Raw genomic sequence first — 26,130 nt, 5'->3', positions numbered from 1 at the left:
CACCTACCCATCTCCACCCCCTAAACCACCCCATCTCCACCCCTACACCTACCCATCTCCACCCCCTAGATGTGGATCCAACCACGCCCCCTGGATGTTGTGGACTGCGGCGAGCCCTACTTGAGGAGACAACAGAATTCCCTGGAATCTCTGATCACTTCATGCTCCCGGGAGAAACTTACACACGCTTTCCACATCTTCAACCCGCGGGAGAACAGATCGGCCTCTGCAGCTGCACTGAACTGACAGCTGGAGTGAGACACATTACACAAGATATGATGAGAAGACCGAGACATCTGATCATTCACACATTAAAAAATGAATTTCAAACATCACATGACCCTTAAATAGCACTATGGCTTTATTTACTATGGTAATGCATGTTTTAAATGATCATACACCATTATATTTATCAAAGAATGCCATAGATTTACCATCATACGCTTGAAAATGTATTTAATTATTAATGTATTTGCTTACCCACTTTAAACCTTCATCTAGTGCTTGTAATAACTTAGAGTTGTGATTTATAGTTGATTTTGATTCCATAATAATAAGCAGACACATGCACTCTTTGTACGCTTATTAATGATACACTGCTAGTGCTAATATTAGTCATAAACATCCTTTATTGCTATATAAAAAAAATAGCTGCAAACAAAACACATACAGAAAATATCGTTATAATCATGTCTATCTGCTTTCATATTTCATGTGTAGAAAAATGTTTCAGTTGATTTTTCTTTTTAAATAAGGAAGATCAAGAGTGAACGCGCTCTGACTCATAACACTGGCGCACGTGAAGAAAACAGAGACTCATTCAGTGGAGAAATATTATTCTGTATGAAGAACATGTGAGAATAAATCTGTTCTCAAATACCCAAGAACTCAGAATCCACTCTCTTATATCCAGGAGACTCTTCGGTGTTTGTTTACACTGGTTTCCTCACCCTTTTGCTTTCGCTTGTTCGTGCTTAATGTGCAAAGGCCTTTAAAGTTGTTCAAATTAAGTTCTTAGCAATGCATATGACTAATAAAAATGAAGTTTTGATATATTTACGGTAGGAAATCTACAAAATATCTTCATGGAACACGATCTTTACTTAATATCCTAATGATTTTTGGCATAATTTTTTTTTTATTAATTTTGAGCCATACAATGTATTGTTGGTTATTGCTACAAATATACCCCAGCGACTTAAGACTGCTTTTGTGCTCCAGGGTCGCTATATCACTAACAAAAAAAAAAAAAAAAAAACACTTTTACCAGGTATATAGTTTTGGGAAAGTAAATATTTGAGAGCAAAACCTAATAGTTACTTATGAAATTCCTGCATTTCTAAATTTAGTTTTAATTTGAGCTTTCAAAGCCACTTAGAATCAAATCTTATTCAGTGTCGCCACCTAGTGACAGTAAAACATCAGTACAAACACACACTTACATCAGAGATACAAACACAGACTCAGAGAGAAGCACTTTATCCATTTGAGAAGCTACAAATTATCGGAAATATACAGGAAACTAAATAACCAGTGGAAAACGTTCCTTACAAGCTGCAAATTTACAGTTGAAATCAGACGTCCAAAACACAAACATCATTAAAACAACCTGCAGGGAAATGTCTTAAACAAACCCTCTTTCCACGGACGTGATGCTGGAATAATAAAGTGTCCCAGACTAAAGACTGAGGAATTAAAACAAACGGAGCGGGTTAAATCTAAATGGATGCGTCACTCGATACACTGACGCAGGATTCGCTTCTCCTCTTCCACAAAGCTCTTATCTGACGTGGCCTGTCCGATGTCCCGCTTTCTCTTTTCCTTCTGCTGGAACGTTTCCACGCGACGCTTCTTACCAGACGTCTGCTGCTTGTCTGATTCATCGTCATCTGGGATGAGAAAGAGCGTCAAACACTTCAAAACAGCTTCAAGATGGACGATAAATAGATAGATAGATAGATAGATAGATAGATAGATAGATAGATAGATAAATCCAAACATTGTTACTTAAAATGCTTTCAGCTTTGTGATCCTTTTTTACACCGTACAGTAATATAATTTTTCATACGTGTTTAAATGCAATAAATATAAGAAACGCATTATTCAATGCTTTTTACTTTTGCATTTACTTCTAGATTTATATATTATAGCAAGTGACAAAACATTTAAACTACTTTTCTGACATTATCACAAACATTGTGAATTAAAACTTACCACTGTCAGTTTTCTTTGGCATTTAAATCTTTTACAAGCATAAAGAACTTAGTTTTTCTACCTCCACGAGTACATCTATTATTCCTTTGTTTATCTAAAAGTGATCTTTTCCTTTAAACCTAGCCAAAAAGCCTTAGACAAACACAGTAGATTTTATTATATGCATTTATGGTGTAATTACTACACTTTCGTGTCAATCCATGTTCATATTTACAGTAAACAATGCGCTGTCACTTTAATTCAGCGTGTGCAGCAGAAGCTCCTGGAACGTGTGTGTGTGTGTGTGTGTGTGAGCACCCGGTCTCCAGGAGAGAGCACGAGCGCTGAATGGTTTAAACACTGGCAAGAATTAAGAAGAATTGCAATTTATAAACTTTAGTGAGGACGTGATAATTCCTTTGTCAACTGTGCAGCTCGCTTATTGCACAGATCGGTTTTTTGAGATTGGCCTTTTTAGAGAGCGCCGATCAAACATCCCAAAGCAATTATCGGCCGATAGTGATCGGTAGCCGATCAGTCGGAGCACCCCTAATAGATAGATAGTACGGGTGATGGAGATTTATTACTAATCACAGAACCGGCTTTACTGATGAGATGCACATTACAATTGCATGCAACATATTGTGCAGCCCTAATACATAGACAGATAGTTAGACTTTACCGGAGGCCAGCTGCTGTGGCTCCTCCTCCTCTGGCAGGAAGTGGGCGGGGCCACCGTGGGCTTGAGGGGCGTCATCTCCATTGTCCTCGTATACATTGGACCATTTGATGGCCATGTCCATCCCATCAGGAGCTCCTTTCTTCTTCTCCTCCGTCACATACGTCTGTGGTGGAGGAACGGCGTTGTTCTTCCACACCTTAAACTCTTTCGGAGGCTGAAACATTCAAAAATTTTTACAGTCAAACAATCAGAGTAAGTGACGGACATCTTCCACATTATATGATTTCACTGAGGTGGCCTATAAGTTATGATAAATCATAAATACGTTTGAAATGTACTGAATTGTTGAAATTATTCCATTTAAATTAATTAAATAAAATTATTATAGTAGTATTATTTTTAGATTGCATTATTTAATAATTCCATTAATTAAACAGATGTATTTATTATAGACCTTACGTAGCCCCGCCCCTTTTCAGAACGGCGCTCATTGTCTTCTGGTTTGGATTTCATAAGATCCTATGAATTTGTCACATACTACACAGAATTACAGTATCTAAGTAGGCTATTCATGCAAACATAATCTGTTTAGGGAAAACATATGTGTAACATTATATTAGATCCGTGCATTACAGTAGGACTTAATATATAGGCCGTCTGTCTCAAAGTTAATCTGACATCACTGCTCTTAACTGAACTGCTTTTGTAGTTTTAATAATCCTGCCCAAAACACAACAGAAAATGTAATGGATTTAATGGTTATGATGGGAATTGTATTGGTTTTAATGGAAACTATAACGAAGTCTGGATTCTATTGGTGAAATCCTATTGGAAAAATGCCCAAAACACACTACAAAAAGGAATTTTGTAATGGTTTTACTGGAAAAAGCTAATGGTTCCGTTAGAATTTCTGTGATGGTTTCTATAGTTTTCTTTAGCAGGGATTTATAATGAAAACTGAATTGATTTATTTGTTTTTCTTACTTGAATGCTTTTAATATACATGTAAAATGAAAAAAGTAATGCACTAGGCCTATTTGTTTCAATCTTATATTAGTTGTACTGTTGTTTTTTTTGCATCTGTTCTTATTTTTAATAAAGTTAAAATAAAAAATGACTATATTGTGATTATTAATATTCCAAACTATGCAATGTTGCTGGTGATTTTGCTTCATAAAACGTTTTCTCAGAAGTTACTTTGTCGACTTCAAACATGTCTTTTAATGAAGAATGTGGAAATAAAAAGAAGTCATTTTTGAGAATGTGCTCATTGCGAGTCATTTTGCCAGCAGCACAGGTCACAGATATCGTCTAATAACGGATTTATGAGAGACTGACCTCTTCAGGCGCTTTGACGGCTCTTCTGTCCCAGTCGATGACTTTATTCAGCGGGTTGTAGAGGAACGTGGGTTTGCTGACGGATCGGAACAGATCGTCGGGTTTGGGCAGCGGCTCGGCGGCGGCTCGTTTGCGGCTCTGCGCCGCAGAAGATCCGGGGAGCTCCGGCTCGCTTCGGCTCTTCACACCGCTGTCCGAGTCACTGCTGCTGTCGCTCAGATCATCAAAACCCATGAAGAAATTACGCCCCTCTGCTTGCTTCTCATCGCTCATGGTGGACAAAGACGAGGGAAAGCAGCTGGATTCAGTGATTGTGGATTTATTCGGAACCGCAGATCAATAACAACTAAACAACACTCGCCATGTTGAATTCGGCGCGCGCTGATGACGTAGGCGCAGGCGGAGCGTAAATCACAAAAATAAAATCGACAACGATTAGCATAGTTGTATTTTTAAACGGCGTGTTTTCAAATAAAGAGCTATTAAAAATATTAATTTCGTTAGTATCGGGATTCAGACCGCGGTTGACGTAGACGCTCGATGTCACGTGTTACCAGTTACATTTCTCAGCGCGCGTCAGATCGGATCAATGATGACCTGATGAGGCATTTTATCCAAAGTGACTTACAAATGAGGCCAATGGAAGCAATCAAAACCAACAAATGAGCAATAATATGCAAGTGCTGTAACAAGTCTCATTTAGCTTAACGCAGTACACGCAGCAAGGTTTTTTGTACAGATAGAATCAAGCTAGTAGGCTATTAGAGGCGTTTTTTGCATTTATTAACTGTATAATAAATAAATAGAATACAAAAAGATTAGAAAACCTAGTGTTAACAAACAGTTGAATAGAGTGCAAGTCTAAAAGAGAATAAAAATAATAATAATAGAGTGCTAGAGTTAATTAAGCTAGTAAATTATCGTTTCATAGAGAAATTGAGTAGAAAAATCATTTAGCATAGGCTACTTTTGCAATTGCACCTAAGTACTACTGAAGTAGAAATATACTTTTAATTGTGTATTTATAACTTTTACAATTTCATTTAGCACAAAAAATAAGAATGCACTACTTATGTACTTTCTAGTATTGAATTATTTTTTTAGTGCATTCAAGTAGGCCCTACTTTATATCTACCTGTGGTGACCACCTCAACATCAGTCACGACGACCACAAAACACGCATTCACAAGCTGCTTTATTTAACAAACCCCTCATAAAGAGCAAAGACACAGTGTTAAAGGAATTATGGCACATATACAAGTCACATCTATCTCGAGCAGTCCAGTGTACAACGCCTTGAAAATAGTTCACTTTTTAGAAAATACAAGAGTAGAAAGAAAACACTGCAGGCAGCAGAATCCCAAAGACCTGAGTTGTTTCTTTTTTTTTTAGGATGATGACAGATTTCAGCATGACAGCAGGGAAAACTCAGGGTGAATTGAAGTTCATGACACGAAATTCTCTCTGGATGAGCAGATGGCTAATAAACAGCGTTTATGATATCATACAGTGGGACTCACGACAACTGCGGCATATTTTACAAGTGTCTTTCTGGCAGGGAAATAATGATAACGTCTTTTGCAAAGGATCTAGGAGACGAAGAATGAGACCGATATATAAAAGACAGCTGCGTTTTCATCGTGGCCTATAATTCACGTCCAGGCGGCTGATGTGTTTATCTGTCGACATCGTAAAAGCATTGGGACATCTCTAAATCCTGTTTTATAGGCGCAAGCCTGTGTCTCTGAGCTTCATTTTAGGTGAAATAAACTGATGCGTTAAGACAAAGTAACGCTGTCAGTGCACAGGTTTTAAATGTATGATGCTAATGAGTTATTGTTGTTAATGGTAATTTAGCTAGGTGCTAATGCAACAAGTTGTCAGTGGTGTCACGGTAGCATGCACCAATACTGGTGGGCTGTTTAATTACATAGATGCCCTGATTGGACGTCACAGTTTAGTTTGACGTCACAGTGAGGAGCGACGTCCAATCAGCACCTGAGGATCGTGAAACCGTGACTATGTTTGAATCGACTAGCATACTACTCTATTACTGCAGTATGTAAAGATTGCATAGTCTGCAAATGTTCAGCATGCATGGAATACCTGGATGATCTGCAATACAGTATCCCACAATGCATTGCGCTCCGACCGACCTTCTATTTCCTGTAACGGCAACCAACTAATATCAACATGATTGTCAACATCAACCTTTTTTTCAGGTTAACACACAAAAATTCAATATGTGCTACATACTAGACTAAACACTTTTCCAGCTAATAAAGAATGTTCTGGCAAGGTTCTCCTAAAGTTAACAAAACGTTAATAGAACGTTTGGTCAAAGTTATCTGGTTTTTAATAACGTTAGCACTAAAACTGTTCATGAAACACTTTTTTTTCTGTAACAATGTTTTTTAAATGTTACAATTTAGTCGTTTCAGAGAACTTTCAAAAAGAATGTTTTCAAAATGTTCACATAACCAAGAAATTTAAATTTTTTAATTAACAAAAAAACTTAATGGGAATGTTAGCAAAACATTCTTAGAATTTATTTGTTATTATCTGGGTTCTGCCTTCACCGCAGGACAAAGAAACACACGAATTGTGCTTAAAAATAAATCTATAAAAACATGTTTTGCTTCAATTACTCAGTAAAAGCACTTCACTATGGCTTGTTTCACAGATCACATCTGCACATGTCGGCAGATATTATTTTTTTCCAGAAAACACAGTTCAATTGGTCTATAAATCTATTTATGAACGTTATGATTTGCTATCTAGGCAACAGAAAATCAGCATTCATTGTTTTAAAACAGGCTTTTTTGGGGGACTGATGGACGTTAAATGTGATAAACACTTTCAGTTCAGTCATTCTGAGCGGATCCAGATGATTTTAGCAGTTTACAGCTACATTTTGAGGTTTAGGGCAATTTTTGTCATGCAAATTTTCCTCACATTTTATAAAGCAACTGGTTTGAGACCTGATTTTATATTGTCTTCCCTTAAAATGAAACGATCTGATTTATTTTGAGTGTTTCTGCGTGTGGTTCAGATGTTGTTCTTCTTGTTAATGAGCACCGAGCAGCAGGTCAGCGCTCCGTCCACCTTCGCTTTCTCCTGATTGGACACCGGGATGAGCATGTGATCCTTCAGCTTCTCAAACACCTGCAGACATTAATGTATTAATGAATATAATATATTAGCAAATAAATGACTGCATTCATTTTAAAATAAACAAATGCTCAAACTAAAATGTTCATATTTTTGGTTTAATTTAAAAAAATATAAATATAAATAAATAAATAATGCGTTAATAAATATAAATAATATAACTTTACTGATTTAAATTTAAATCAAGTTCTGAACACATCATGAAATTGTGCCTTTTTATGTGAAATATTATTAACAGATAAATACTATATAAATAAGAAATAATATTTATGTAAATTGGATCATTGGATAATTAAACATTTCAGTCCATATAGATATATTTTTGGTAATTGCTTTTAGTATAAGTGTTTTAAATATCACCTAAAGTTTTAAAGTCCTATGCATATTTAATAAGATTTCATAAAAACATAATTTTTATATAATATTAATATTAAATGAATTACTGAAATGTAAATAACAATTCTGAGCACATCATTAAATTGTCTTATGTGAAATACTATATTATAAAAATATTATTTTACAAATAATATGAATATTTATATAAATTATTATATTTAATAGAAAATAGAATAAAATAAATTTAATAATTTTTTTTTTTTTTACATTTTTGGCTTCTACCAGGTAAATGTTTTCATGAGTGAATCATTTATTCTGTAAAGCTCTCAAAAATGTTATAATATTCAATGCAGTAAACTTATCACAGTTTAAAATTATTATTTTAATGAAAGCACAGAAGCATTGTGTAATCCAGAGCTCATGACGTTAACATCCAAATGCGCCAGCAGATCTCAGACGCTGCGAGAGCAACATTACACCATCTCACAAAGCCTCATAAAGAGATGTGTGTCATTGGATGGAGATCCTCCAAAAGCCTAGCCGTGTTTTCCTAAGAGTCCTCCAGCACACAAGTCTGAAAATAACCACAAGATCTCTTACTGTTTCACACAATCAGCTCAACTATTACAGCGCTGTGTGACGTCAACATCAACACCAGACAAACCGCGCTTGAGCTTAAAGAGACCAGTGTTACACTCACTCAAGCTTCAAAAACACATCACTGGATCACCAGATGATTACACATCTCAGTCAAGTTACATATTATTCTTAGTATCTATTATAGTAATATTAGCTATAATAACTACCTACCTAGGTATAATAACCTACGCTCACTCTCACCCTCCTGGCTATCTGCTATGGTTTCATCTGCATCGCTTCCTCCCCCTAAACATTTACCATCTCTTGATGCTAACAGTGCTACTGATGCTTTCTGTTCCACTCTTACATATTGTTTAGACACTGTCTGCCCCTTGTCTTCCAGGCCATTTGGTGATTTTGATTGCTTCCATTGTCCTCATTTGTAAGTTGCTTCAGATAAAAGTGTCTGCTAAATGACTAAATGTAAATATAATAACTATTATAATAACATTAGCTACACCTTTAAAGTCACTTATTAATGTTTAAAATCACTTCTTTATATCAAATGAGACAGACTGATTGATTGGATTTGATTTGTTTTATTTGTAAGTTTTGTATGTTATGTAGGGTTATGCAGTGAATTATGACTTATACATGATAAATACAAATAAAAAACAATTTGATGATGTGCTCAGATAACTGGTATTTTAATTACTCTTGATTATATATATATATAAAAATAACGTGTGTGTGTGCACGCGCCCGTGTGTGTACTTGTTTACGCTACATTGTGGGGAAATGTCCTGACAAGGATAGTAAAACCTGAAATTTTTGACATTGTGGGGACCAGCGAGGGGGAAAAAATTATTAAAAATATTTAATGATGTTTATCTGAAAGTGTAACGGTGCAAACAGGTTTTCTGTAAGGGGTATGGTTTAGGGTTAGGGGATAAAAAATATTGTTTGGTCAGTATAAAAGTAATAGAAGTCTATGGAAAGTCCCCACAATTCACAGAAACAAACGTGTGTGTGAGAGAGAGAGTGTGTGTGTGAGTGAGTGTGTGTGTGTGTGTGTGTGTGTGTGTGTGTGACCTTGGCACTCTCAGGAAACTCCTCAGGTGTGCAGTGCAGCAGGACGTCTCCTTTACCCGGCAGGTTCATGTAGATGCAGTTTGCAGCCAAATCATCAGGAAGTGTCAGTTTATCGTATTTATGATCGCTCATCTGCTGCATGATCTACACACACAGACATACAACACAAAAACTCAATACAAACAATATCATTTGCAATATGATGCTGACACAATACAATAAACAAAATAAAATAACTAACATCATAAGTGGACTTCAGGAAACAATAAAATGCTACCAAGCAAAATACAGCCCATTTAAGAAATATCAGGTATTTTAAAGTAAGAAAGAAAGAAAGAAAGAAACGGACTTAATAAATGTAAATTAATGTATTAATAATTAAATAATTAATGTATTAAACATTACAAATTACACATTAAAGTATTAATAATACCAATAAATAATATAGTTAAGATTTATTATTATTTTGTATTATACTTAATATATTATATTATAGCGTTTGCGGTAACTTGCACTGAGTCTGTTACAGCGCTGTGGAGGAATGGCCCACTCATCTTGGCAGGATTGTTGTAATTCAGCCACATTGGAGGGTTTGAGCATGAACAGCCTTTTTAAGGTCATGCCACAGCATCTCAATAGGATTCAGGTCAGGACTTTGACTAGGCCACTCCAAAGTCTTCATTTTGTCTTTCTTCAGCCATTCAGAGGTGGATTTGCTGGTGTGTTTTGGATCATTGTCCTGCTGCAGAACCCAAGTTCGCTTCAGCTTGAGGTCACCAACAGATGGCCGGACATTGTCCTTCAGGATTTTTTGGTAGACAGCTGAATTCATGTTTCCATTTATCACAGCAAGTCTTCCAGGTCCTGAAGCAGCAAAACAGCCCCAGACCATCACACTACCACCACCATATTTTACTGTTGCTATGATGTTCTTTTTCTGAAATGCTGTGTTACTTTTACGCCAGATGTAATGGGACACACACCTTCTCGTCAGTCCACAGAGTATTTTCCCAAAAGTCTTGGGGATCATCAAGATGTTTTCTGGCAAAACTGAGACGAGTCTTTATGTTCTTTTTGCTCAGCAGCGGTTTTCGTCTTGAAACTCTGCCATGCAGGCCATTTTTGCCCAGTTTTTCCAGACTGATAGATCTCAATTACTTTCTTTCTCATTTGTTCCTGAATTTCTTTGGATCTCAACATGATGTGTAGCTTTTGAGGATCTTTTGGTCTACTTCACTTTGTCAGGCAGGTCCTATTTAAGTGATTTCTTGATTGCGAACAGGTGTGGCAGTAATCAGGCCTGGGTGTAGCTAGAGGGGTGGGGGGGTTGAACACTTTCACACAGGGCCATGTGGGTTTGGATTTGTTTTCATAAAAAAAACCCTTCATTTAAAAACTGCATGTTGTGTTTACTTGTGTTATCTTTGTTTAAGATAACACAAGTAAACAAGTTTTTTTTTTCTTCCTCTTATACTTGCATTGTTGTATGTTTATCTTATGTTTAACTAGTATGTAGCATATATATATATATACACACACACACATTTTAGTCGATTATAAAACTTTCCTCACTTTTTGGCTTTTAAACTGTTCTACACTTATTCTAGAAGTATTTGATAACCTCATCGAGAGCAGCGGAGCCTCTGATTGGTCGGTTTGTTCTTGCAGCACTAAATTCTGTTGAATAATAAAAGTCTGAACACAGATCTGTTCTGAGGGACAACACACAATAGTGTTCATAAGCACACACACAGCGTTCGGTCTAATTGCTCTGTAATCTATAATGAGCGACTCTTTTAACGAGTAAAGCAGAACACAGTAAATCTGCGTTAAAGCTCATCTGCAGCCGTATAAAATCAAGCGAGGCTGACGCAACACACAATGAAGCGTTTAGCAGCTAATGATTGTAATGTCTGTAAATGACCGTCCTAAAAGCTCTAATTTTAGAGTGAGAATGAAGCTGCAACCGCAGAGGAGAAAATCACGAGCATCACTGCTGCCAAAATGTCATCATCAGTCAAAAATGCCCCGAGTGACGCAGTGAGACACCAGCAGAGGGAGACGCCACACTGAAGACTGCATTCGACCCACAATCCCTTCTTTTCCCTCCAGAATAGCATGCTATGTTTACTCTTTCTGTGATATAAAGGGAAAAAATATGCATTCTACATGAAAAAAAATACTTAGGCCTAAATTTAAGATTCATGTAAATTGAGTCGCATATAAAATTTCCATGCATTTGGATAATACGGTTTTAACATAAACAAATAAACTTAATGTGATGCATATTTGTCAGTCACACAGTACATAAATGAAGCAGGTCTGATTTATAAAATTAGTTTTATTCTCATACATTTTAACTAATTGAATATTGCTTTTTCCACAGGTATTACCATATTTTATGGCATGACATATTCATACTGTTTAACTGAATAAATGTAATTGTTTTCACAATGAACAGATTTATGCAGATTCTAAGCTATATTAATGAATACATTAAAAATATATAAAAAAATACAATATTACACAAATATTATATATATATATATAAATTTATCAAAATATATATATATATATATATATATATATATATATATATATATATATATATATATATATATATATATACACATATATACACACACACATATATACTAAAAAGACAATTTTCTATGAATAAATAAAAATATATATTTTATTTCTTTTGAATTATGGGATTAAATATGAAAATAAAAAATTAATTAAAATAATAAAATATGAAAATTAATTAAATTAACTGTTTAAATAAAAAAATAAAACAAACGTTATAAATATGACTATTTAATATGAATATTTATATTACAATTATTTAAATAGAATTATTAAAAATACAAACATAAAAAACATGTATAAAAATACAAAAATAATTAATTAAAATCAAATAGATGCCAAATTCATATAAAATATATGGAAATATTATAAATGCATTAAATAAAATGATTACAAATATAAATATATTATTTAAATAAAATCAAATAGTTAATGCAAACAGTTATTAAAATAGATGATTATAAATGATTTATTTGAGTGCAGAAATCGGACCTTTTTTTATTTATGTGTGACTGACAAATATGCATCACATTAAGTTTATTAGTTTATGTTAAATCTGTGTAATCCAAATGGATTTTATATGCATTTCAAATAGTATGGTAGATTACAATTAGTGCATCCTAGATCATTAGCATGTGTTCATTACACATATGTATATATGTTTGTTCATTTGTGGTTCTGTAAATTTAGACTTTTCTCCAATTAAGTACAGAAAAATATTCCGTAACAATTCCAACTTTAACACCTGAAATCATAATTCTTGCATGGATACGGGGTGGGTTCACATGTGATTAAACTCTGTGCATCTGAATACCTCTGCAAATGTGAGGGGAAACGCTGAATCCCTGCTGGGAATCTGGGAATAAGCCAAAACAACACAGAAAGACGGACGGATAAAGTGGCTGCAGTGATAAGGAAACTTTGGCGCAACGCAACTGATTTCCATAACAATGTTTTTCATGTTTGCGCAGTTCAGTATCCTGATCCCACAAAATCCAGGCATTCCAATGCCAAACTGTTGATCTGAATCTGAGCAGGAACCAGCGTCACAGAACAGCCTGCTATCATTAGACCCCGAGATCCACACGCTGGAGGAATGAAGCGCATTAGAGATGGAGCAAGACTCCAGATTCATCGTGTTTAACTGTTCACTGCACTTACTCGACATTATCCAGCCAAATTCATATTCTGGAATGTTTAATGCATTTTTAAGCATTTGCTCTCTGGGAATATTTAGCCATATTATTCCAAACGTTTGGAATATTATGAGTATCTTAATGTTTTTGAAAGAAGTCTCTTCTGCTCACAGGGCTGAATTTATAAAAAAAAAAAGCATTTGATAGATATTACATTTATAATAACTAATTTATGTAAGTAAATATCCACTAATCTTTTACATATTTCCATGATTGCAGGAAACCTGGAGTTGCACATACAAGCATTTTAGTGATTAAAACCTGTGCAAAAATCAATTCAGGTCAGCTATAACATTGGATGTGCATTCAATATTCAATATTTCAAATGATATGCAGTTAATAATTCCTTCTTAACTCTATTAATTGTGTCCTTTTGAATTTATGTGGCTGAAGCTGAAGTGTTTTGACCGAGTGCTTACAGTCATGCCTGTGGGTTTGCTGTGAATTGTAGCTCATGTGTTGTTTTTCGGACACATTCAGGTGTGTTTATACCTTCAGGGCTTTCTGCGCGGCTTCGCTGGAACCGATGGCGATGAGACCTGGTCCGGCCATGCTGCAGAAACTCTTCAGATGGAGTGTGTCCTGAACGGGAACCGTGGACACGGCGTAGTCCTGTGAAACAGAGTCCGGTTGGGACATACATCAGCACAAAAGTATTTTGGCTCCGACTGGAGAAATATTCGCTCATAAAAACAGAATGAAAATATTGTGTACTCCAAATAAACTACTAGCGCATTGGCTCAGCGGGTAAACAAAGGGGAAAAATGGTTTGCTTATTGGAAAAAGACACCTAAAGCGCTCCAGACCTTGGAAGGGGGAGAAAATGTGCTCAGAGATTCTTGAGGAGAGAACAAGGGAATGTTTTTGTGGAAAGTATGGATGTATTTACAAACACTGCTGTCTGTTGTACTATGAACACGTTCGATAAAGCAGCTCTGCTTTCACTTTAGCGACCCGGGTGACTTTGCGCTGGTTAAAAGTTTCCATAAATCATCGGCATGTGAACGATAAGGAGCTGCAGGCATCCTCGAGCTCGTTTGCTGCTCGTTACGAACTTGTGACGTTAAAAGCATCTGTGACATTAGCAAAGAATGTTCCTTTCTTACGAACGGCGTTTCATTTTTATTCAGAAATCAAAGCCTGCGGCTGACGTGGTTCTCGGTCTGAGGAAGCAGCGCTGCAGAAGATAAACATCCTCAACGGACACTGAGAATGAAGACAAGAGGATGAAAGATAGATAGACAGATATAGGACGGCCAGATGAATGGATGGATGGATGGATAGATAGATGCCCTGAAACAGGCAGACAGACAAACAAACATGCATACATAGAAGATAATCAGATACATGGATAGATAGACACATGGGTAATAAAGATAGTGGAGAAAGACAGATATAGACAGACAGATAAATAAACAGATAGATGGATAGATGGACAGACGGATATATAGACAGACAGACAGACAGACGGATAGGCAGATATATAGACAGACTGATAGACAGATATATAGATAGACAGAAAATGGATAGACAGATGTAAAGACAGATGGATAGAGAGACAGATAGACAGATGGATAAACATATAGACAGATGGCCAGATATACAGACAGACAGATATATTGACAAATGGAGAGAGATATATAGACAGATGGATAGACAAATATACAGACAGATAGAGATATATAGACAGACAGATATTTAGACAGACTGATAGACAGATATATAGATAGACAGAAAATGGATAGACAGATGTAAAGACAGATGGATAGAGAGACAGATAGACAAACATATAGACAGATGGATAGCCAGATATACAGACAGACATATTGACAAATGGAGAGAGATATATAGACAGACGGATAGACATATAGACAGATGGATAGAGATGTATAGACAGACAGATATTTAGACAGATGGATAGACGGATATATAGACAGACAGACAGATAGACAGATGGATAGACGGATATATAGACAGACAGACAGATAGACAGATGGATAGAGATGTATAGACAGACAGACAGACAGATATTTAGACAGATGGATAGACAGATATAAAGACAGACAGGTAGATAGAGAGATAAATATAGACAGACAGACGGATCAGACTCACCTTAAATGCGTCGGCCAGGATCTCCGCTCCTCTCTGGTTGGTCCTCTTGGATAATCCCACAAAGAATTCTCTACCTAAACATCAGACACACGTTACAATCACCTGCAGCGGCTGATCTGCTCATACGCATTAATGAGTGCTGCTCCAGACAACGGTTTGGATTGGATCTAGTTTCCGTCACTGATCAAAGGAAACCAGACTAATTTGCAAAGGGACATTAGTTAAAGCTTCCTAACGACTCTGAGTTCACTGGGTTCGACTCCACCTCGATGCCACTGAACCATCTGATCTGAGGCCAGTGAGAAGCTGTATAAAGAGATTTTTCCCAGACATATGACTTTATGATTCCTTTAAATAGACATCTGAGAGCAGTTTCTCACAAGTTCTGGTGTAACAGTTTAAGTTTGCGCATCAGTAGTTCTGGTCTGATCTGTGAACAGTGGAATCTAGAACAGTAGCCACTAAACGTTCACCACAGGAGATACGAGCTTCAAGACGCCAGAAATAAATGTTTCTGGCTGGGAACGACTCCAGCCGAACGTCTCCAGACTCAATTAGGTGTACGGCTACAGTTTTCCAGCCACGGCTGAAGGTGACCCACATTGAATTCAGGGAACCAACCAGACACAATGTACATTTCCACAGCAAGTAAAGCTGATTCACAGCTGCGGGTTTTAGAAACAACGGTTTAAGTGCAGTTGTGTTTTATTGTAAACTTAGAGGAATGAGTGTTTTTTCATAGTTAACTCTTTTCCTGCCATTAGGACCATAGAAAGTGATGGAAGTGGTCCACTTCAGCTATGTTTTGTAAATCTGATCCAGATATACACTGCCATTCAAAAGCTTGGGATCAGTAAGATTTTTAATGCTTTTTCTTTTTTTTTCTTTTTTTTAATGGAGTCTCTTTTGCTCATTAAGGCGGAATTTATTTGATCAAAAATACAGAAAAAACTATAATATTGTAAAATATTATTGCATTTCTAATATTGGTTTCCTATTTTAATATACTTTAAAATATAATTTATTTCTCCAGTCTTCAGTGTCCCAAGATCCTTCAGAAATCATTCTAATATGATGATTTATTATGAGTGTTGAAACTGTTGTGCTGCTTAATATTTTTTGGAACCTGTGATACTTTTTCCTTAATTGTTTGATGAATAAAAAGTAAAAAAGAACAGCATTGTTTCAAAATAGAAATATTTTCTAACAATATAAGTCTTTATCACTTTTTATCAATTTAACACATCCTTGTTGAATAAAAGTATTAATTTCTTTAAAAAAAAAAAAATTTGTACTAACCCCAAACTTTTGAATAGTAGAGCATATTTTAACACAATTTCTATTTTGAATAAACACTGTTCTTTTAAACTTTTTATTTATCAAAGAATCCTGAAAAAAGTATCACAGGCCCCAAAAAATATTAAGCAGCACAACTGTTTTCAACATTGTTAATAATCAGACATGCTTCTTGTAATGAATTCAGCATCGCTTCACACAAATAAATTATATTTTAAAGTATATTAAAATAGAAGACTGATATTTTAAATTGCAATAATATTTCACAAAATTTACAGTTTTTTTCTGTATTTTTGATCAAATAGATACAGCCTTGATGAGCATAAAAATATTATTTAAAAAAAAACATTAAAAATCTTACTGATCCCAAACTTTTGAACGGCGGTGTAGTCTATGACAAAAAATGTGATTTTCTCAGCTTTTTGATCAAAATGTTGCTTTTTTTATGAAACTTGCACACAATTAAAAAGAATGCATGAAGCTGTTGAAAATCAGAGGCTCTGATCTTTCTTTTGACATATTGCATGTTCAGATATTCATACAAAAAAATATTCTGGGGGCCATGAAAATGATAAAAAAAATGCTGGTGGTGGCTGGTAACTTATATATATATATATATATATAAATAAATGAATAAATAAATAAATAAATAGCTGGCAGGGAAAGAGTTAAAAATGTAAAAAATACTCATCACAGATTCATGCATCTTCATGCAAATAGTCTGAGACTCAAAATACTGAATATTCTGTTCTGTTTCTAGCGGAGTAATCCAATATAAGCAAACAATGCTCAAGATGCTCTTTGAAACCTTGCTGGAGAACATCAGGTTTCAAATTTTTACAAAAATCATCCTGCTGCTTAAATTTGTATGCATAATATGGCATTAAAACAGAAATAAATGCGAAACAGAAGCCTTTTTATGAGTGATCTTAGACTTTCAGACTCAACCATACATATTCTTGTAGATGATCATCTGTGATTGGCTGTTTGTCTGTACACACAGGGATTTGATTGGCTGGTGCTGCCACATAGGGCGGTCTCTGTTTAATAAAGGTATTATAAGCTAAATGTGGTACCTGTGAACAGGACGTCTCCTCCGTCCAGCGTGGCCGATTCATCGGTCATCTCCACTATATTGAGGCCAAGCTCCGTCAACGCAATTTTCATGGCCTCCGCCTGGAACAGAAAAACATTTACATTTTTTCATTTAGCAGAAACTTACAAAAAACACTGCATAAAAACAAAATAAAAACGCTGTATGTCACTTAAGCCTTAAATGCAAGAGCTGTGTTCACATTACTCATTGAAAGTTAAAAAAAGGACAAACAAAAAATACTGTTATGAATTTACTATAAGTCTCTCTTTCTTTCACAACTACAAAAAGGCTTTTCATTAAATTTTACTTTTTATTGATGCTTTTCAACAACAAGGAGATGAAAAAGGAAAAAGACAATAATTAAACGTTACATGAGATCAGACAAATTTTTTCATACAAAATGTATAATTTTGACCCATACAATGTATTTTTGGCTATTGCACAAACAAACAAATAAATAATCAAAGCTGAACATTTAAAAATAAGAATATTAAAAATGTAAAACAATAATATAAAAAAATAATAAATAGTAAAACAAAAAAAATCCAGAAATGAACTAGAATCTGAATGGAAAAATGGCATCGAAAGTAGAAGAAAGAAAAAAAAATCTCCTTGTTTTTGTTTGTTCTGATCATTTGTCTTAGTAATTTTTTCTTAGTATCACATAAAAAAAACAAAGGATCAATTTTCCAAAGATGAGCATCATAAAAACAATTCGGATAAGAATATAATTAAATAAAACGAGATCCAGCACAGTGGTTAATCAACAGTGTTTAAAGCATATTTTTCCATGTGAAACAGTTGAACAGCACATAAAGTTTCTGAGGAATCAATAAAAACACTCGTAGGGTCGGCCATGCCTCCAGTGTGCTGTGATTGGCCGATTAGCCCGTCAATCTGATAACGCCAGCCAATCACGTTCACAATATCAAACTCATGGAAATGAACTAATTACGGAGTACACACCACTTTCTGTCACATCCCAATGACAACACAAGTCGCTTCCCTGAGAATTCACTGACTAACAGGCCAAAAAAGTGACTATTGCACCATCACGGTGGTGTCAGAAATCAAACTGAACTCTGCCCTCGTAAAAGTAAAAGCGCTCCTGTTAATCAGGTCCAGGAGGCGAATGTTGGCCCGTGGGGAAAAAGCTAATCTCGGACGCTGCCAGGAGCCGCGGATGACATCATCAGCAGGGGCCGAGGGTGATGTCATGCCGAAGGAAACATGCAAAAGTTTTATGAGGAGAAAGATTTAGAGGAAGTGAGGAGCAGACAGTGAGGTTTACAGCTGCTTTAGCGGCTCTCGGGGGTCTGGTTTTTCGCAGGATGAATCAGTGTTTCCACGGCGATATCTGGCGATGAGGTCACTGCGGACTCTGCTTCCCCTCGCTGCTGTCGCCAAGCATGAGGTCACCCAGGTGTGTCGCAACGGCAACCACAACCCCCCCCCACCCCCCCCACCCCACTTAAATAAGTGAAGACACGCAAAACACACAAGAAAGTTGTTTTTCAGTATGTTTTGGTCAAACATAAATGTCTCTCAGCTTTTTAATAACTACAAAATCTTGTGATATATATATATATACACAGTGGGTACGGAAAGTATTCAGACAGACCCCCTTCAATTTTTCACTCTTTGTTATATTGCAGCCATTTGCTAAAAGTTCATTTGTTTTCCTCATTAATGTACACACAGCACCCCATATTGACAGAAAAACACAGAATTGTTCACATTTTTGCAGATTTATTAAAAAAGAAAAACTGAAATATCACATGGTCTTAAGTATTCAGACCCTTTGCTGTGACACTCATATTTAACTCAGGTGCTGTCCATTTCTTCGGATCATCCTTGAGATGGTTCTACACCTTCATTTGAGTCCAGTTGTGTTTGATTATACTGACTGGACTTGATTAGGAAAGCCACACACCTGTCTATATAAGACCTTACAGCTCACAGAGCATGTCAGAGCAAATGAGAATCATGAGGTCAAAGGAACTGCCTGAAGAGCTCAGAGACAGAATTGTGGCAAGGCACAGATCTGGCCAAGGTTACAAAACATTTCTGCTGTACTTAAGGTTCCTAAGAGCACAGTGGCCTCCATAATCCTTAAATGGATGACGTTTGGGACGACCAGAACCCTTCCTAGAGCTGGCCGTCCGGCCAAACTGAGCTATCGGGGGAGAAGAGCCTTGGTGAGAGAGGTAAAGAAGAACCCAAAGATCACTGTGGCTGAGCTCCAGAGATGCAGTCGGGAGATGGGAGAAAGTTGTAGAAAGTCAACCATCACTGCAGCCCTCCACCAGTCGGGGCTTTATGGCAGAGTGGCCCGACGGAAGCCTCTCCTCAGTGCAAGACACAAAAAAACACCTGAAGGACCACAAGATGGTGAGAAATAAGATTCTCTGGTCTGATGAGACCAAGATAGAACTTTTTGGCCTTAATTCTAAGCGGTATGTGTGGAGAAAACCAGGCACTGCTCATCACCTGTCCAATACAGTCCCAACAGTGAAGCATGGTGGTGGCAGCATCATGCTGTGGGGGTGTTTTTCAGCTGCAGGGACAGGACGACTGGTTGCAATCGAGGGAAAGATGAATGCGGCCAAGTACAGGGATATCCTGGACGAAAACCTTCTCCAGAGTGCTCAGGACCTCAGACTGGGCCGAAGGTTTACCTTCCAACAAGACAATGACCCTAAGCACACAGCTAAAATAACGAAGGAGTGGCTTCACAACCACTTTTTTTCTGTTTTCCGTTTTTCTGTTAATATGGGGTGCTGTGTGTACATTAATGAGGAAAAAAATTAACTTGATGATTTTAGCAAATGCCTGCAATATAACAAAGAGTGAAAAATATAAGGGGGTCTGAATACTTTCCGTACCCACTGTATATCCTTTGCTGGTGTCCTAGCCCGGTGGAGTCGATGGTCTTTACACTCTTTGGTCTTCACACTAAGAGGGCTTCACACGAGGGCTGCCGCGACCGCTGCCGGGGTATAATAACCTTTTTTATACCCATCTAACAAATCACTGCTAGAATTCAGCAGAACCCCCTTTCCTATTAATCACTAAAAATGGCCAAGCAAGTGCACACACTGACAAGATACGCGATACAGTATGAGACCAAACGCGATTTCAGTTCTAGGCTGATCCCTCACCTTTCTCAGGATCATTGATACTCCACGAGGCGAGATCTTGCATGGAGCCCCAGTCCGAGGGAGATTGACAGTCATCTTGAATTTCTTCCATTTTCTAATAATTGCGCCAACAGTTGTTGCCTATTGTCCTGTAGCCCATCCCAGCCTTGTGCAGAGCTACAATGTTGTCCCTAGTGTCCTTAGACAGCTCTTTGGTCTTGCCAATAGTGGAGAGGTTGGAGTCTGATTGATTGAGTGTGTGAACAGGTGTCTTTTATACAGGTAACGAGTTCAAACAGGTGCAATTAATACAGGTAATGAGTGGAGGATAGGAGGGCTTCTTAAAGACAAACTAACAGAATTCTTGCTGGTTGGTAGGTGATCAAATACTTATTTCATGCAATAAAATGGAAATTAATTATTTTTAAAAATCATACAATCTGATTTTCTGGATTTTTTTTGCCTCTCACAGTTGAGGTGTAGCTACGATGAAAATTACAGATCTCTCCATTCTTTGTAAGTGGGAAAACTTGAAAAATCGGCAGTGTATCAAATACTTATTTGCCCCACTGTACGTATATATACAATAATAATCTAAATGAATGCCACTGTTCAACAAAAACAACACAAAAAACAAAGCTGTTTCTGTGTGAAAACAGTAAAAATTGAAAGTTAAAGCATGTGCAACCACCCAGACTCTCCTCAACATTCCCAACTGATCCAATGATCCCTTTAATTTAATCCTGGTATTTCAATCTGAGGAATTCTGACTCATGAGTTTTTTTTGTATCCACACTCGGTGTGGAGCTCACCCTCCTCTCTGTCCTTCATAGACTCTCTGTGTCTCATTTTGTCCCGACACGCTCCAGCAGTCCCTGGATTCCACCTGCATTCATCAGCGCTGCTCATTACCCAGCGACTCCTGCGGTACGAGGGCCGCATTCCTGCCATGCCACTGCGCATGAGCGCAAACGCCCCTAATGCCATGCAGAGCAGCTCTCAGCGGATAAAGTGTCTGGGGTACAGTGAGGAATAAATGGCCTACTGTACCCAGAGATGAGATTAGAGTCCACAGAGATGTCCAGCACTCCTGCTGAGTTACTGAGATCCGTGTCAGAAAAACCACCCTGATTCTTGAGCTGCTACTGAGGGCCTAAATGACTCAATCACAACTAAAAAACAAACGATGCATCCTGAACAAGGTGGGAAAAGCATTTTCCCACCAGCAATGCAATGCAATGCAAAAAATTAAACAATTTAGACCAAAAGCTACTAACTCAAATAATAAAATAAAATGAGAAAAAATTATTATATATTATAATTTAATATATATAAACACCCCTGGAAAAGGGGGTTTTGGCTTCACCTTCCAACAAGACAATGACCCCAAGCACACTTCCAAGCTGTGCAAATCCTATTTGGAGAGGAAACAGTCAGCTGGCATCATGTCTGTCATGGAATGGCCTCCCCAATCACCCGACCTCAATCCAATTGAGCTACTATGGGAGGAACTGGGCCGTGATGTCCGTAAGAAGTGTCCAACCAGTGTGAATCATCTTTGGGCAATCCTTCAGGAGGCTTGGCGTAATATACTGTATCAAGTCAATGTCTGAATAAACTGACAGCTCGGATGCCCAGATTATGCATCTTTGGGCTGTAATAACTGCTAATGCTGGATATTTTGATGAATAGTTTGTGTTCTCCCTTTTCAGTGCAAAATTATCACAAATTAAAAATTAGGATTCATGCCGATATTGTCCAAACCACTTTTCTAGGGCGTTTCCAAACTTTTGGAGGGCAATGTATATAAAATAATCAGAAAAGAAGAAAAATTGAAAAAACAGTAATAAAACGTTTTTTTATTTTCTTTACAAAAACTGAAGGCAAAGGGTATTACATAAATAAAAATAAAACATTTTATTATACTATATATATATATAAAATAAAAAGTAATCGTTAAAATAATAATCAAAGGAGAAAAATCTGGTGAAAGAGTTAAATATGCATAAATTAAATATGCAAGAAGTCATACCAAAAGAATAAAACAAAATAAACAAAAAACTAAGATAATATACCTTATAGCTGAACAGGTGAAAAGAACCAGTTCTTACTGCATTCACATGAAAACACTAGAAAGAAATAATGAAAGTCAAAGGAAATGCAAAGGTGGCACTGAGTGATGATTAAGCATAATAAAGGAGCTCAAGCATCTCAGACAATCACGGAAACGAGAGAGAGTCGCGTGTTACCGCAGAAGCGGTTATCGGCACGCAGGAATGTAAATGTGATTGGCTCAGATAAGAAGGAATCAGATCTGCAGCGTTTGACGTCACACAGACTCTGAACTCACGGACCATGAACACCTGCGGACACAGCTCTAAATACACTCGCTTATGGAAAAACTGAACACGCATCTAAACATCTGTAAACATGAAATGAACTGAAAACAGCTTCCTAAGCAGAACTCACGATAACATCATTCTCGTTTAAGAGAAAAGAGTGAATATGACTAATGTTTTACAGCAGCTTCTGAAATTAATGAGGCATGTTTAACGTTTGAAATAAGTGTTCACGGTCAGCAGAGCGTCCATCTCCTGATCAACAGATCTCACCAAATGCAGTCCAAACACAAAACACCTCTTAGCAACCACTCAGAACAAAATAACGCAAAGCCAAAAACAAACAAAAAATTATATCAAAAAAATAAATAAGAAGAAAAATTCACACCACAAGGAGGTCAAAAAGAGAAACATAATGCTAAAAAAATTATGAAAAGAATTAAAAAAAATTTAAAATTACCAAAAAAATCTATAATGCTATATATTATAAAATATAATATGAACGTTAAAACATAATTCTATAGAATAGTATAACAAATTTGTGACTAAAAAATAACTCAATTATATAAAAAAATACATGCAAAAATGAGATATATAATATAATAATAACTTCAGAACAAAAGTCAAAATAATAAAATTAAATAAATAAAATAATTTATAATACTAATAAAGTCCAAAAACACTAAAAATAACAAAAAAATCTGACAAAAGTAAAAAAAGAATCAAATACAAACAAAAAGTCATTTATAATAAAAAAATCGAAGAATATTAGAATAAAAATATAAAACAAAAATACAATAAAAAGTACAAATACAATAAAAAGGAAAGAAAAAACACCAAAAGCTGAAATAAAAAAAGAATAAAATAAAATAATATATGAGAGAATTATATATATATATATATATATATATATATATATATATATATATATATATATATATATATATATATATATATATATATATATATGTTGAAGTTGGCCTGAATTCTGCATGTCTCTTGAATGCAGTCGGACCCCCCCAGACCGCCGTCCCTCGTTCCCACCATGAGCCGCTCTCTCCTGGGGCCTGGGGCCCGGCCCGCTGCACTCTCCCGGGGCCTGGGGCCGGTTTGGGCTTCTGGAGAGAGCGGAGGGCCGCAGTACAGGGTCAGTGGTGACGGGATTCAGTGTCCAGAGGAGCTTTGTTCCACTTCCACAGCTCAGAGGAATGACTTCATTACGCTCACAGTTACTATCTGCGCTCTTTTACCACAATCAGTCCCGAACACAGAGAGACGAAAGACTGAAGGAACACATGAAGCGTGAAAGCTCATCTATCAGCAGATCCTGGAGATCTTCCTGAACTACACTCTCACAAACACAACACAGAAACCTGCAGATCTCAGACTAAAGGCATACAAAACACTCCTGTTACTGGAAATAACAGAGATGTTAACTGAAATAAAATAGAAAGAGACTTATTTCAGCTTAAATAAAAAAAGAAAAACAACAAATATATATTTTAACAACTAAAACTGAAATAAAAATGTATAAAAACTACATAGAAATGTTTAAAGAGCTGTAGAAGGCTGTAAAAATAACATTAAAATAGAAAAAATACAAATATAAACACTAATTACAAATACTTTAAAAATGGTAATAGTTATATGAGAAAGTGAGAAAGAAATTTAAATAAATTACATACACACACACACAATTCCCTACAAATAAAACACCAAAACTTTGAACAAGTTTAATTTCATTTTCATTTAAAATACCAAATACTTTCAACAAGATGGCTGTCTTAACAGAAATGTCAATTCAAAAAATAAAATACATATATTAAAATGTCAATCAATAATACAAAGTATATTTATGCATTGTTAAAAAGAATGTATTCAAGTATAAATATTAATATAAAAGTTAAATTAATGAACTGGTGCTCCTAATTTCACCCATTTTTGTGCACATTCGAGTATAAATGTTGTTAAATCAACAGCATGTTAACCTTAAACTCCACTGCAATGAACTGAGTGTTAATTGAGCTAATTTAACTTTTTAAATCAGTCACTTGGAGAATTTCATGTATGAATATTTTGGTGAATATGACAATCCTGTCAGAGTTTTTGACAGACACATTTGACCACATTTAACCCTGTAAAGCCTGACACACAAAATAATACTCTTGTGAAGATCATTCCTCCGCTGAGGAACAGAGAAAGTAAAGCTTCTGGAAACAAACGCTCCTCAGAAGATGTGAGATGAAGATCATTCCTCCGCTGAGGAACAGAGAAAGTAAAGCTTCTGGAAACAAACGCTCCTCAAAAGATCCTGATGATCAGATTTGAGACGCACCGATTTATCTAGAAAATGATTGATGGAGAATCAAATAAAGCTGAGCTGCTTCAGTCCAGAAAGTGTTCATCTGGAGATATTACTGCAGTTATTCTGACGCTTACTTGATCAATATTTGACAGAAAAAGACACGAGAAGCTTTTACTCTAAACTATCAAACAGATGACTTGTAGTAGATTGCGTGTAACACATTTAGAGGACTTAGAAATATGAAACAATAGGCTTTATAGGGTTTATGCGGTTTTCCCGCCAAATTAGCTCAGAACATAAATTCAAGTGAGCAGATTCCAAACAATAAACTCCAGAGAAAGGCCGCCGTTACCATGGAAACCAGCACACAGTGTTCTGAAATGAGCCATTCAACATTCCATTTCCCAGAAATAATGTGTCAACCAATAAACGATGGAATGGGAGAAATGTATTCGATCGTGGTTTTATAGCCCCAGAAAAACACGAGGGCTCGTTGTGATTGGCCGACGGCGCAGGTGAGCGTCAGGAGAGATTACGAGACTCTGGAGAAACACGCACATCTGAAACCAACACAAACAGCGGGAAAACCAAACATTCCTCACAGACACCTCTAAAACCCCGGAGACGCTCTGGACGCCACTGCCATAAATATTCATCCAGATCCGC

The 26,130-nt window shown here is 36.3% G+C and overlaps 2 protein-coding genes across 3 annotated transcripts in view; both read right to left on the bottom strand.

The window, feature by feature from the left end:
* Positions 1–1,334: 1,334 nt before the first annotated feature.
* LOC306859703 (UPF0690 protein C1orf52 homolog) lies at positions 1,335–4,732 on the bottom strand. The gene is made up of 3 exons (XM_079400899.1): positions 4,214–4,732; positions 2,876–3,089; positions 1,335–1,889 (listed from the first exon to the last, which is right to left on the bottom strand). Exons 1-3 carry the CDS (start codon positions 4,484–4,486, stop codon positions 1,732–1,734), a joined length of 645 nt encoding a protein of 214 aa, XP_079257025.1. The 5' UTR covers positions 4,487–4,732; the 3' UTR covers positions 1,335–1,731.
* Positions 4,733–5,390: 658 nt separating this feature from the next.
* The window catches only part of LOC306859702 (N(G),N(G)-dimethylarginine dimethylaminohydrolase 1-like), a 74,410-nt gene continuing 53,670 nt past the window's right edge, over positions 5,391–26,130 (bottom strand). For both annotated transcript variants that reach the window (XM_079400898.1, XM_079400897.1), the window contains exons 2-6: positions 17,661–17,760; positions 15,289–15,362; positions 13,669–13,788; positions 9,392–9,535; positions 5,391–7,378 (exon numbers count right to left, since the gene is read on the bottom strand). In XM_079400898.1, coding sequence (XP_079257024.1) covers positions 7,262–7,378; positions 9,392–9,535; positions 13,669–13,788; positions 15,289–15,362; positions 17,661–17,751 — 546 coding nt within the window. In that variant the 5' untranslated portion in view covers positions 17,752–17,760 and the 3' untranslated portion in view covers positions 5,391–7,261. The remainder of the gene's footprint in view (positions 7,379–9,391; positions 9,536–13,668; positions 13,789–15,288; positions 15,363–17,660; positions 17,761–26,130) is intronic.

Source organism: Barbus barbus, assembly GCF_936440315.1.
Source record: "Barbus barbus genome assembly, chromosome: 40".
Taxonomy (NCBI): domain Eukaryota; kingdom Metazoa; phylum Chordata; class Actinopteri; order Cypriniformes; family Cyprinidae; genus Barbus; species Barbus barbus.
This window is presented reverse-complemented; position numbering and strand designations above follow the sequence as displayed.